The following is a 12,521-nucleotide window of genomic DNA, read 5'->3' on the forward strand; positions in this document are numbered from 1 at the left end:
CTGGCTTCTGAAAGTCTTCCCCCAATCTTGGGCCACTAAAGTTTGGTTCCAACCAATGGAAGAAGAGTTCTGGGGTCACCCAGGGGACAGAGTCAATGGTTCTGCACACGTCAGTCAGGCCAAATCTAGCTTTTGCCAGTTTCAGTAGGTCCTGCAACCCCAGTCTCCTATTTTCCTCAACTTGGCCGGAGACAGGAAGCATACCTAAATAAGGAGTTAGTTTAAAGACTGGGAGTTAGTTCCTATATCACAGAAGGTGGCAGACACAGTACTTTGCCTATTCAAGACGTGGGCAGGCTGCCGGTCTCACATAGATCAAGAGGCTGTCATTGAAACAGAACAAAGGATACTCTGTGGTTTAAAATTGGATAAGTTGTGTGGCAGGGTTGTATTCTTTCACCTTCCTTATTCGTTATCTATGCTGAGCAAATAATCTGAGAAGCTGGACTATATGAAAAAGAACGTGGCATCAGGATTGGAGATAACTCATTAACAACCTGCAGTGCGCAGATGACACACAACCTTGCTTGCTGAAAGTGAAGTGGACTTGAAGCACTTGTTGATGAAGATCAAAGACTACAGCCTTCAGAATGGATTACAGTTTAACATAAAGAAAATAAAAATTCTCACAATTGGACCAATAAGCAATGCCATGATAAACAGAGAAAAGATTGAAGTTGTTGAGGATTTCATTTTACTTGGATCCACAGTTAACGCCCATGGAAGCACAGTCAAGAAATCAAACAACACATTGCCTTGGGCACATGTGCTGCAAATGACCTCTTTAAAGTGTTCAAAAGCAAAGATGTTACCTTGAGGACTAAGGTGCCCCTTACCTAAGTCATGGTATTTTCTATCGCCTCATAAACAGACAGCAAATAAGGAAGACCAAAGAAAAATTGATTCCTTTAAATTATGGCTGGCAAAGAATATTGAATGGACTGCCAGAAGGAAGAAAAAATTTATCTTGGAAGAAGTACAGCCAGAAGGCTCTTTAGAAGCGAGGATTGCGAGCCTTCGTCTCACGTACTTTAGACGTATTATCAGGAGGGATCAGTCCCTGGAGGAGGACATCATGCTTGGTAAAGTAGAGGGTCAGCAAAAATAAGAAGACCCTTAACAAGATGAATTGACATAGTGGCTGCAACAATGGGATCAAGTATATTAACGATTGCAAGGATGGCACAGGACAGGGCAGTATTTTGTTCTGTTGTACCCAGGGTCACTATGAGTCAGAACTGACTGGAGGGCACCTAACAACAACAATAAAAATAAAAAATAATTATTGATATGTGCTTAGTTTGGGCCAGTAGAACATTGAGAAACTGCTTTAATTCTCCTGAAAACTAGATTTCTGGGCTCCATGGAGTTGGGATGACCCACCTAGGCCAATTGCCCTAGGTGTCCTTTTGAACCTTGAGTATTCAGCCTTGAAGAAACTGGTTTCCTAAAGTCACCTTTATGTCAGACAAAAGCCTGGTAAGCAGCTCAATAATACTATTTTGTCTTAGGCATTGGGCCCTTTTAAAGAATTATCTATGTGCCATCATTTTTTTTTTTTTTTAACCAAAAACACCTTTATTTTAGCCTTCAAGCAGTAAATTCTTTACTTTTTTCCCCAAGATAATCATGCTTAACTTACAAAAATTGACATTTACAATACATCTTCAAAGCATTTCCCTTTAACGGGAAACAATGTTATAGAATCTCAAGAATAAAAAGTTAAAAAGAATTAATTTTGTTGCCGTTATAAGACAAAAGAGAAGCTAGCATAAGTCAAGAAAATTCACTCATACTTCAGATCCTTCTCCTCCAGGAACCAGCATTATTATATTACTTCCATTTAGCAAAATCCGATCTAATTTAGTAATCCTTCTTCCTTCTGGTGTGACTTCAAACTCAGTGACGTCTTCCAGTGCCATATTGACAGAGCCATCGAAACCTAGAAGCATGCCAACAATTTACTTATCATTCTCATCACAATGTGAATTCTCTATCCTTTGCACTTGTCCACAAGCTTTAGTGGCAGCAGCTGCAATGGGTTGCTGGCAGTGTTAGCTGCCACGTTTATGCCGGAAGTGCTCTGCCATCATTTCTGAGGAACAGAAATCCAAGATCAAACTAGAAACTGTGTTTTAGTGTAAATTGTTATTATATAAACCCTGTTCTGGCCCTGTTTATTTCTATGATAGTGTTGATGGAGTGGAGTATACTAGTCTCTGGAAGAATTTTTGACTCTCTAGTCAAAATGTTGCTGTGAGGTGGAATCAACTCGATGGCAACAGGTTTGGTTTTTCTATTTAATCAAACTGTGAAGGAGCCCTGGTGGCACAATGGTCAAGGGCTCGGTGGCTAACCAAAAGGTCTTTGGTCGAACCCACCAGCCCCTCCTCAGGAGAAAGATGCGACAGTCTTTTTCTGTAAAGATTACAGTCTTGGAAACATGGGGCAATTCTACCCTGCCCTATAGGATTGCTATGAGTCGGAATCGAACTGGATGGCAATGGGTTTGATTTAACGGATTTGTCAAAGTGTAACTCTGATTTACAAATTGTATATTCAATAAACTTCAATCAATTTCTGTTATTGGCTTAATATGGCTTTTATTTTAACAATCCAGACCAGACCCATTGCCGCCGAGTTGATTCTGATTCATAGCTACCCTATAGGGTAGAGTAGAACTGCCCCATAGGGTTTCCAAAGAGCCACCTGGTGGATTTGAACTGCCAACCTTTTGGTTAGCAGCCATAGCTCTTTACCACTACACCACCATAGTTCCCAACACAGTGGTTAAAATCACAAAATCTCTAGTCAAACTAGTCTGAGTCCTGGCTGTGCTCCTTATTACGTATGACATTAACATCTCAGTGCCTCAGCATCCTCATCTATAAAGTAGGAAGAATAATGATTAAATAAGTTAATAAAATAACTTAAAACAGAACCTAGCAAACTGTAAAAGCTGCATGTCTTGTTAGTTGCCGTTGAATTGATTCCGACTCATGCAACCCTATGTGTGCAGAGTACAACTGCTCCATAGGGTTTTCAAGGCTGTGATGTTTCAGAAACAGATTGCCAGGTTGTCTTCTGAAGCATCAGTGAGTGAGTTTGAACTGCCAACCTATCGACTAGTAGATGAGCACTTAACTGTTTGTGCCACAGAGGGACGTCATATAAGTCTTGGCAATCTATTATTACTTTTCTCAGTAGGTAGTAGTTGTATCTGTATTATATCAATGAGAAAACTAAGTACCTGGCCCAGGGTTATACAGTGGGTGGTAAATCAAAGTTCTAACCTGGGCATCCTTCACGTGTCTGTCAGCTTGTTGTACCATGGGGGCTTGTGTGTTGCTGTGGTGCTGGAAGCTATGCCACCAGTATTCAGATAGCAACAGGATCACCCATGGCAGACAGGTTTCAGCTGAGTTTTCAGATGAAGATGAAACTGTGGAACAGACCATCAACTACTCATATGCAAGTTGCAGTTGAAACTGAAGAAAATTCGAACAAGTCGGCAAGAGCCAAAGTAAGACCTGGAGTATATCCCATCTGAATTTAGAGACCATCTCAAGAATAGATTTTGCACACTGAACACTAATGACTGAAGACCAGACGAGTTCTGGAATGACACCAAGGACATCATACATGAAGAAAGCAAGAGGCCACTGAACAGATGGGAAAGAAAGAAAAGGCCAAAATGGATGTCAGAAGAGACTCTGAAACTTGCTATTGAACATTGAGCAGCTAAAGCAAAAGGAAGAAATGATGAAGTAAAAGAACTGAACAGAAGATTTTAAAGGGCGGCTCTAGAAGACAAAGTATTATAATGACATGTGCAAAGAGCTAGAGATAGAAAACCAAAAGGAAAGAACATGCTTAGCATTTCTTAACCTGAAGAAAAAATTCAAGCCTCAAGTTGCAATAGTGAAGGATTCTATGTGGAAAATATTAAGCAACACAGGAAGCATAAAAAGAAGATGGAAGGAATACAGGGGGTCATTATACCAAAAAGAATTGATTGATGTTCAACCATTTCAAGAGGTAGCATATGATCGGGAACTGATGGTATTGAAGGAAGAAGTTCAACCTGCACTGAAGGCGTTGGTGAAAAACAAGCCTCCAGGAATTGATGGAATATCAATTGAGATGTTTCAATAAATGGATGCTGCACTGGAAGTGCTCACTCGTCTATGGTCTATGCCAAGAAATTTGGAAGACAGCTACCTGGCCAACTCAATGCAAGAGACCCATATTTGTGCCTATTATCAAGAAAGGTGATCCAACCGAATGTGGAAATTATCAAACAATATCATTAATATCATATGCAAGCAAAATTTTGCTGAAGATCATTCAAAAGTAGCTGCAGCACTGTATCAAGAGGGAACTGCCAGAAATTCAGGCTGGATTCAGAAGAGGATGTGAAACCAGGGATATCATTGTTGATGTCAGATGGATCCTGGCTGAAAGAACACCAGAAGGATGTTATCTATGTTCTATTGACTATGCAAAGGCATTTGACTGTGTGAATCGTAACAAATTATGGATAACATTGTGAAGAATGAGAATTTCAGAACACTTAATTGTGCTTATGAGGAACCTATACATAGATCAAGAGGCAGTTATTCAGACAGAAGGGGATACTACATGGTTTAAAGTCAGGAAGGTGTGTGTCAGGGTTGTATCCTTTCACTATACCTATTCAATCTGTATGCTGAGCAAATAATACGAGAAGCTGAACTATGTGAAAAAGAACAGGGCATCAGGATTGGAGGAAGACTTATTAACAACCTGTGTTATGCAGATGACACAACCTGGCTTGCTGAAAGTGAAGAGGACTAGATGCACTTACTTATAAAGATCAAAGACCACAGCCTTCAACATAAAGAAGACAAAAATCCTCACAACTGGATCAATTAAGGAACATCATGAGAAATGGAGAAAAGATTGAAGTTGTCAAGGAGTTCATTTTGCTTGGATCCACAATCAACAGCCATGGAAGCAGCAGTCGAGAAGTCAAAAGATGCATTGCATTGGGCAAATCTGCTGCAAAGGACCTCTTCAAAGTGTTGAAAAGCAAAGATGTCACCTTGAAGACTAAGGTGCTCCTGACCCAAGCCATGGTATTTTCAGTCACATCATATGCATGTGAAAGCTGGACAATGAATAAGGAAGACCGAAGAAGAGTTGACTCCTTTGAATGGTGGTGTTGGTGAAGAATAATGATTATACCATGGACTGCCAAAAGAATGAATAAATCTGTCTTGGAAGAAGTACAACCAGAATGCTCCTTAGAAGCACGAATGGCATGACTGTGTCTTACATACTTTGGACATGTCATCAGGTGGGATCAGTCCCTGGAGGAGGTCACCATGCTTGGTAAAGTACAGGGTCAGTGAAAAAGAGGAAGACCCGCAACAAGATAAACTGACACAGTGGCTGCAACGATGAGCTCAAGCGAAACAATGATTGTGAGCGTGGCACAGGATGAGGCAGCATTCCGTTCTGTGGTACATAGTGTCACTATGATTCAGAACTGACTTGCCGGCACCTAACAACAACAACCTGGGCATTCTAGGGCTTTAGAGCTGGTACTAGTTATTACTACTCTATATAGCCACCAGTGTCGGGTTACTGTAAAATGATAGTTAAATAATCAGTATTAAATACAACTTAAAACTATAGTGTACTATTAAAATGTAAGGTATTATCATCCATAGTATAATAAGCTATGACTGAATGAGACACTGATTTATTTCTCTTCCATATTTGAAACTTTTTGTTATACCAGCAATTATAAACATGTCTATGGAACTGTATAATTTAGATAACCCTGTATACATACACAAATGCATGTGATTCTCACTACAGCTTCCTGAGAATGACAAAGTCAGTATTATTATCTCCATTTTAAAAAGGAGAAAGAAACTCGTTGCCGTCAAGTCGATTTCAACTCATAGCAACACTATAGGACAGAGTAGAACTGCCCCAGAGTTTCCAAGGAGCAGCTGGTGAATTTAAACTGCCACCTTTTGGTTAGCAGCTCTTAACCACTGTACCGCCGGGTCCCCAAAAGAAGAAACTGGAGGATCAAAAAAGGTCAATAATAAGCTCAATAATCAAAGGTAGTAAATGAGAAAATCTCTAACATAAGGCTGAAACCCAAACCTGTTCCTCTGTTTCACTATAATACCTTGCTTGCTCTTTTCTAATGATTTATCTTTCAACAGTTTGAACTCTAAATTTTATAATATAGCTTACCTTTTATGTATGTAAATATTAATATATCTTCTTTCTTTTTACAATAGCACAATTCCTTGAACTTATTTCCTTTATTTATTTATTTTTTTTTCTTTTTAAAGATCGTGATTGCTAGCATCATGTGCAGTTACAACAAAAATGACTGGATGGAGCTCTCCAAAATGGCTGAGGTAATGTTTCCTTTAGTACATATTCATTTTATTTCCTCTCTCCTATTTTTATTAGTTTTAAATAAAGAGCTGCCATGAAAAATAATGCAGTAGAAGTAAAATTGAATTGAAAAATGGTAACTTAAAACATTTCTATTATAATTTGTTTACCCTGTGTTTTCATTAAAAGGATGGAAATGTAAATTTAAAAGGAATCTCTTCTGTAAAAGTGGTCCCTTGGATTTCACACAGTACCTAAAAATCCTTTATTCTCTGAATCTGTATACTCTTTATTTGCATTTTAAGCAAACTGTATATTATGATGAATGCCATGATAAAATTTAATTCTACCTTTGAGAGTCTAACTTGATCTTACCTTGCCTTAAGGCAAACTAGTTTGACAGTGAGAGGAGAAATTTTGAATATAAAACTCTTGAATATTTAAAATATAAAAGGTTCATTTAATACTATTCTAGTTTGAATACAGACATGCATAAAATGTCAAGACAGAATGCTCCTGAATGGAACACTAGTCAGCAGGTTTTCTATAATTTAAATTGAATCTTGCACAAATGCAAGCAACTAATCATATGCCTCAAATTTTTACTTCAAAATAGAAAAAATACATACTTAAAACTGTACATTTATGTCCATCATGTTGTCATGGCAAATACTCTAGACAGCCTTAGCTGGGGTTTCTTGAAAACATCTCCAAAATATTGAAGACTAAATCTGGCAATACTTATGATCTAATTGACTCTACATTATAAAATATTATATAAAAAAAATTTTTTTAATAATATTATAAAGCTTTCCATAATGTTCAAAAATGTTTATTGTACATTTTATTTGGTTCTCTTACAACTGTGAGGGAAAAAAATTACTTCTGGGCTTAGGGGGGTGAAATTAAACATGCTCAGTAATTGGCTCCGTGATCTCTGGTGCTGCGTCCATTTTATACATGTATTTACCTAATTGACCATGAAATCTTCCACAGAGTCCGTGCTTGGCATGAGCTTTGCCAATTTTCAGCTGACTGTGATGAATGACTTTATCACGCTGCTTGCTTCCTTGCTTTTTCATAAGGATAAAATACTTTTAAAAATTATTTCCTGAAGTAATGGGCATTAATTTTTAAATAAGTGCATTTACGTCTAAAAAGTCAAAAGCCTCTAATTATAAAATACTAGCCAACTAAAAGACATTTTTCACAGTCCATATGTATTTCTTTAATTGTAGCTTTATTTAATAACACATGTGATTAGAGCCCTGGGCTGCTATGTGAAAGGTCAGTGGTTGGAACTCACCAGCTGCTTCCTGGGAGAAAGATGTGGCAGTCTGCTTCTTTAAAGATTTACAGTCTTGGAAACCCTATGGGGCAGTTCTACTTTTGTCCTCTAGGGTCGCTATGAGTTGGAATTGACTCCATGGCAATGGGTTTGGTGTTTTGGTTAAGCACTGTAGCAAAAAAAAATTTTAAATGAAGAAACAAAAGGAAAAGGTGTGCCTTCCATTCAGTTAAAACAGTCTGTGAAATCTCTCCACAGGAGATCAATCCATACATAAAGAAGGTCAAGTATAAAATAAAAAATATATATATAAAATAGATGGTATGAATTCAAAAAAATCTTCTCTATAATCTTAAGACTGGACCAGCCTGGTGGCATCACATGAAGGAAATACCTGTAGGCCTTCACGTCCCCTGGAAGGCAGTGTTAGGCAGTGTGGTTCCGTTACAGCTCACTGTGGTAAGCACCCAAGAAAGCTTTGTAGAGTTGGTATTTGGTTTTATTTTTATGAAAATATGCTTCAAAACAGATTAAAACACATTTCTTTGTGATGGAAAAAAAACCCAAAAAACCAAACCCATTGACGATTCTGACTCATGGCAACCCCATGTAGTCACAGAGAAGAACTTTCCATAGGGTTTTCTTGGCTGTAATCTTTATGAAGTCAGAGCGCCATGCCTTTCTTCTGTGGCACTGCTGGTGCGTTTGAACCACCAAGCTTTAGGTTAATAGTTGAGCACAAGCCTTTTATACCACCTGGGAACCTTTTACAATGGAACGGCCTACCTAAAAATGAACAAAAACAAAACTATTCAAGGCAAAGTTAGTATTCCACTTAAAATGTACATTTCTTTGGGGAATGGTGATAATAAGATGTGAGAAATTAGAGATATCACACCAGCAACTCTAGCATACAAATATTTTTAAGTTCAGCAAATGACTTGATATCATGATGTGTATAATTTAGATTCATTAGTCCTGATAGCAGATTTATTCTTGAGTTATATAATAGAAAGTTGAAGAAACCTGCTACTGGCTTTTTACTATTATACCTGAAAACAGAAATGACACATGTACAACAGCAGAACAGATCCAGTTGTTCAAGAACATGAACAGAGCAGTCCCCCCTCAAATCCTCACAGTAACCTGCTGTTTTAGTCATCTAATGCTACTATAACAGAAATACCTCAGGTGGATGGCTTTAACAAAGAGAAATTTATTCTCTCACAGTCTAGTAGGCTACAAGTCCAAATTCAGGGAGCCAGCTCCAGGGAACGGCTTTCTCTCTCTCTCGGCTCTGGAGGAAGGACCTTGTCATGAATCTTCTCTGGTTCTAGGAGCTTCTCTGCACAGGGAGCCCAGGTCCAAATGATGAACTCTACTCCTGGTGCTGCTTTCTTGGTGGTATGAGGTCCATCTGTCTCTCTGCTAGCTTCTCTCTTTTATATCTCAAAAGTGATTGGTTTAAATTGTAGATTAATCTTGTAGATTGAGTTTACATGACTACTGCTAATCCCATCTCATCAACATCATGGAGACAAGGATTTACAACACATAAGGAAATCACATCAGATGACAAAATGGTGGAGAATCACACCACACTGGGAATCATTACCTAGCCAAGTTGAGAGACATTTTGGGGGGATGCAGTTCAATCCATGGCACCTTCCTTGCCCTGACCTGCTCAATGACATTAGGAGTGCGTTGACCAGGAAGAAAAACAAAGGAAGGGAGAGGTAGAGAAAGGAGAATAGAAAGAGTAAGAGCTTTGTCACCTAGTTTTGTCATGCATATTGTACATGGGGTTACATTTGGTACCCTTTTTTTTTTTTAATTGTGCTTTAGGTGTTGCTACCCTAGTTTCTCTGAAAGTTTTTATAAAATGATTCAGAGAGTTTTAGAAACTGTACCATTACCAATGCTCCAAGAGTTATTCAGAATAGTTTTCTCTTGTTTGTCTTTTACTTTTCTTTTTCCCCTAGAAGTATAGGTAAGGTAATGCAAAGTGAGTTACCATAATTCTTTTCAAATTAAGACAGAGGAAGGACAAGTTGGAAGAGATGATAGATCAGATAGATAGACAGTCAGAAATTACTTACATAGTATTTACTATATTTCAGTCACAGTTTTGAAAACCTTGGTGGTGTAGTGGTTATATGCTATGGTTGCTAACGAAGAGGCCAGCAGTTCAAATCCACCAGGCAATCGTTGGAAACTCTATGGGCCAGTTCTACTCTGTCCTATAGGGTCACTATGAATTGGAATCAACACGACAGCAATGGGTTTGGGTTTTTTTGTTTTTTTAGTCACAGTTTTAAGTCATTTACTTAAATTTATTTAGACTTTACAACAACAAACCTGTGAGTTAGTACCATTGTTTTCCATTTTTTAAAACATGAGATAACTGAGACAAAAAGTTGCTAAATAATGTGCCCAAGTTTATACAGCCAGTATGTGGTAAAGGTAGAATTCCAACCCATTAAATCTGGCTCCAGAGCCCATGCTGTTAACACATACACACTACATCATATAGGTAAATGAATGATAAATAGATAATATACAAAATTAGAAACAGCAATATTTTCTATTTCACTGCCTTAACCAAGCTGCTTTATTTCACAATCATTTAGGTGAGATAGAATAAACTCTTGGCTAAATGATTAAAAAACTTGTAACTAACAGGAATCAGAATGCATGCCCACTTTCAGTTAATTTAACATTTCACGCTAATTCAGCAATTAAAGCTTTTTGAATGGTTATAGTTGCTTGGAAATGGAATTAACTGCCCTTTTTTTTTGAACATTTTTATGTGGTTTGGGTGAAAATTTTACAGAGCAAATTAGTTTCTCATTCAACAATTTCTACACATTTTGTTTCATGACATTGGTTGCAGTCCCCTCAATTTGACAGCACTCTCTTCCCTTCCTGCCTGGGTTCCTGATTCCATTTGCCTATCTTTCCTGCCCCTCTGGCCTTCTGAACTTTGTTTTTGGGCAAATGCTCCCTGTTTGGTCTCATGTGGAGAACGTTCTCATGGGTGTTACCGTTCACTTAGATAGCCTGTCTATTGTTTGGCTGAAAGCTGATCTCTGGGAGTGGGTTCACTTCCAGGTTTGAAGGGTGTCTTTAGCTGCCTTTTAAGGTGGTGTGCCTCCTGAGATGGGAATATTCACGCAGAGGCCAAATGAATGTTCCCAATCTCTTGACGTACCTTGAGCCGGATTATATCAGCTTTTGAGGCTTAGATGCCCATTTCAGAGGCTTTTCCAGGTGTGTTTGGTGGGTGTTTATAATGTATAATTTTGGGAAATTTTTAATAATCAAATCACTGAAAAACATATTGGAGAGGAGTTTTAAAATGTTTTAATTTTTTACTTCAAGTTTAGAAGCTTTAGGGTTGCCAAGTTGTTTCGTCTTTCTTAATACACTATACCAACTCCAGCCATGGAATAAGTAATTTCTAATAAATTATAATATTGGCCATGAACTCAGTTTCTGGATTCAAAATTCTTGAGTTTGAGACCTTACTCTCATTTACAACTTGTGGAACCTTGGGCAAGTCACTTTAACTCTTTGTGCCTCAGTTTTATCATTTGTAAAATGGGAATAATACTATTTCTTACCTCATAGAATTCTGAGGATTAAAGAAGAGAAAACGTATAAAGGACCTAGTAAAGTGCCTGACATGTTTTAAGTGCTCGATAAGTATTAGTTACTATTATCTATTAAAATAACTAATTATAAGTTTGCACTTGCATTTTATGAAATATATGTGTCTATTTGTAAGCCCTGGTAGTGCAGTGGTTAAGCACTCAGCTGCAAACCAAAACGTTGGTGTTTCAGACCCACCAGCCAGCCACTCCACATGAGAAAGATGTGGCAGTCGACTTCCATAAAGATTTACAGCCCTGCAAACCCTGTGAAGCAGCTCTACTCTGTCCTATAGGGTGGCTATGAGTTGCAATTGATTCAACAGCAACAGGTTTTTGTTTTTTTTAATTTGTAAGGTAAATTTATGAACAAGTACCACCTAAAGCTTATTTAATACAAAATGTTGAATTGATTTGCTACTGATTGCTGCATTTCAGCTAAATAAAGAAACCTAAAGGAAATATTTGAAGTAAATAATAAATAATGTGTATCATTGCAGTTTACAATCTTATAATTAAGCTGATTATTATCACATAACCTGGTTTTGAGACAGCTTGCATTATATATAGTTTACACATGAGGAGAAGGAGACAAAGACAACCCAAAGCACCTCAAATTCCTTAGCAGACCTAGGATTGGAACTCCGAATCAGCAGGTTGTGCTTTGCTAATGCTCACTGCCAAAGCAACAGGAGAAAATAGCATGATATATGGTAATTTTCAAATAACATGAAGCATTTTAAAATTGAATTAGGGAAGCAAAAGCCGTAATGAGATGATGTTAGAAAACAGGCTGAATGATCAAATGATCTTTCACGAATGTGCAGAAGAAAAAGTAGACTCACTAATGAATAAAGATGGGTAAGAAAGTCACCTGAGAAATAGCTAATTTGAGATCGTAAGTTTGTTGAGATCCTACTTAAAATTCATTAGGCAGGAAAAAATCAGCTAAAATCTTGAACAGTTAGGAAGAAAGGAGAAACGTTGAAGAAATAGCTGTTGGCCTAAAGAAAGGGCTGGAAGGTTAAGGAAAAAAGTGAACTTTTTAAAAAAGCCTTTTATAATGTGATAAACCAAACCCATTGCTGTTGAGTTGATTCTGACTCTTAGGGACCCTAAAGGACAGAGTAGAACTGCCCCATAGGGTTCTCAAGGAGTGGCTGGTGGATTCAAACTGC

The 12,521-nt window shown here is 37.8% G+C and overlaps 1 protein-coding gene and 1 pseudogene across 4 annotated transcripts in view; one reads left to right on the top strand and one right to left on the bottom strand.

Annotated features, from left to right (window-relative positions):
* Positions 1-12,521, top strand: part of DPYD (dihydropyrimidine dehydrogenase) — a 981,230-nt gene that overhangs the window by 615,701 nt on the left and 353,008 nt on the right. For all 4 annotated transcript variants that reach the window (XM_049875731.1, XM_049875734.1, XM_049875732.1 and 1 more), the window contains one exon: positions 6,357-6,425. In XM_049875731.1, coding sequence (XP_049731688.1) covers positions 6,357-6,425 — 69 coding nt within the window. The remainder of the gene's footprint in view (positions 1-6,356; positions 6,426-12,521) is intronic.
* Positions 1,791-5,330, bottom strand: LOC126073340 (U6 snRNA-associated Sm-like protein LSm5; annotated as a pseudogene).

Source organism: Elephas maximus, chromosome 3 (genome assembly GCF_024166365.1).
Source record: "Elephas maximus indicus isolate mEleMax1 chromosome 3, mEleMax1 primary haplotype, whole genome shotgun sequence".
Taxonomy (NCBI): domain Eukaryota; kingdom Metazoa; phylum Chordata; class Mammalia; order Proboscidea; family Elephantidae; genus Elephas; species Elephas maximus.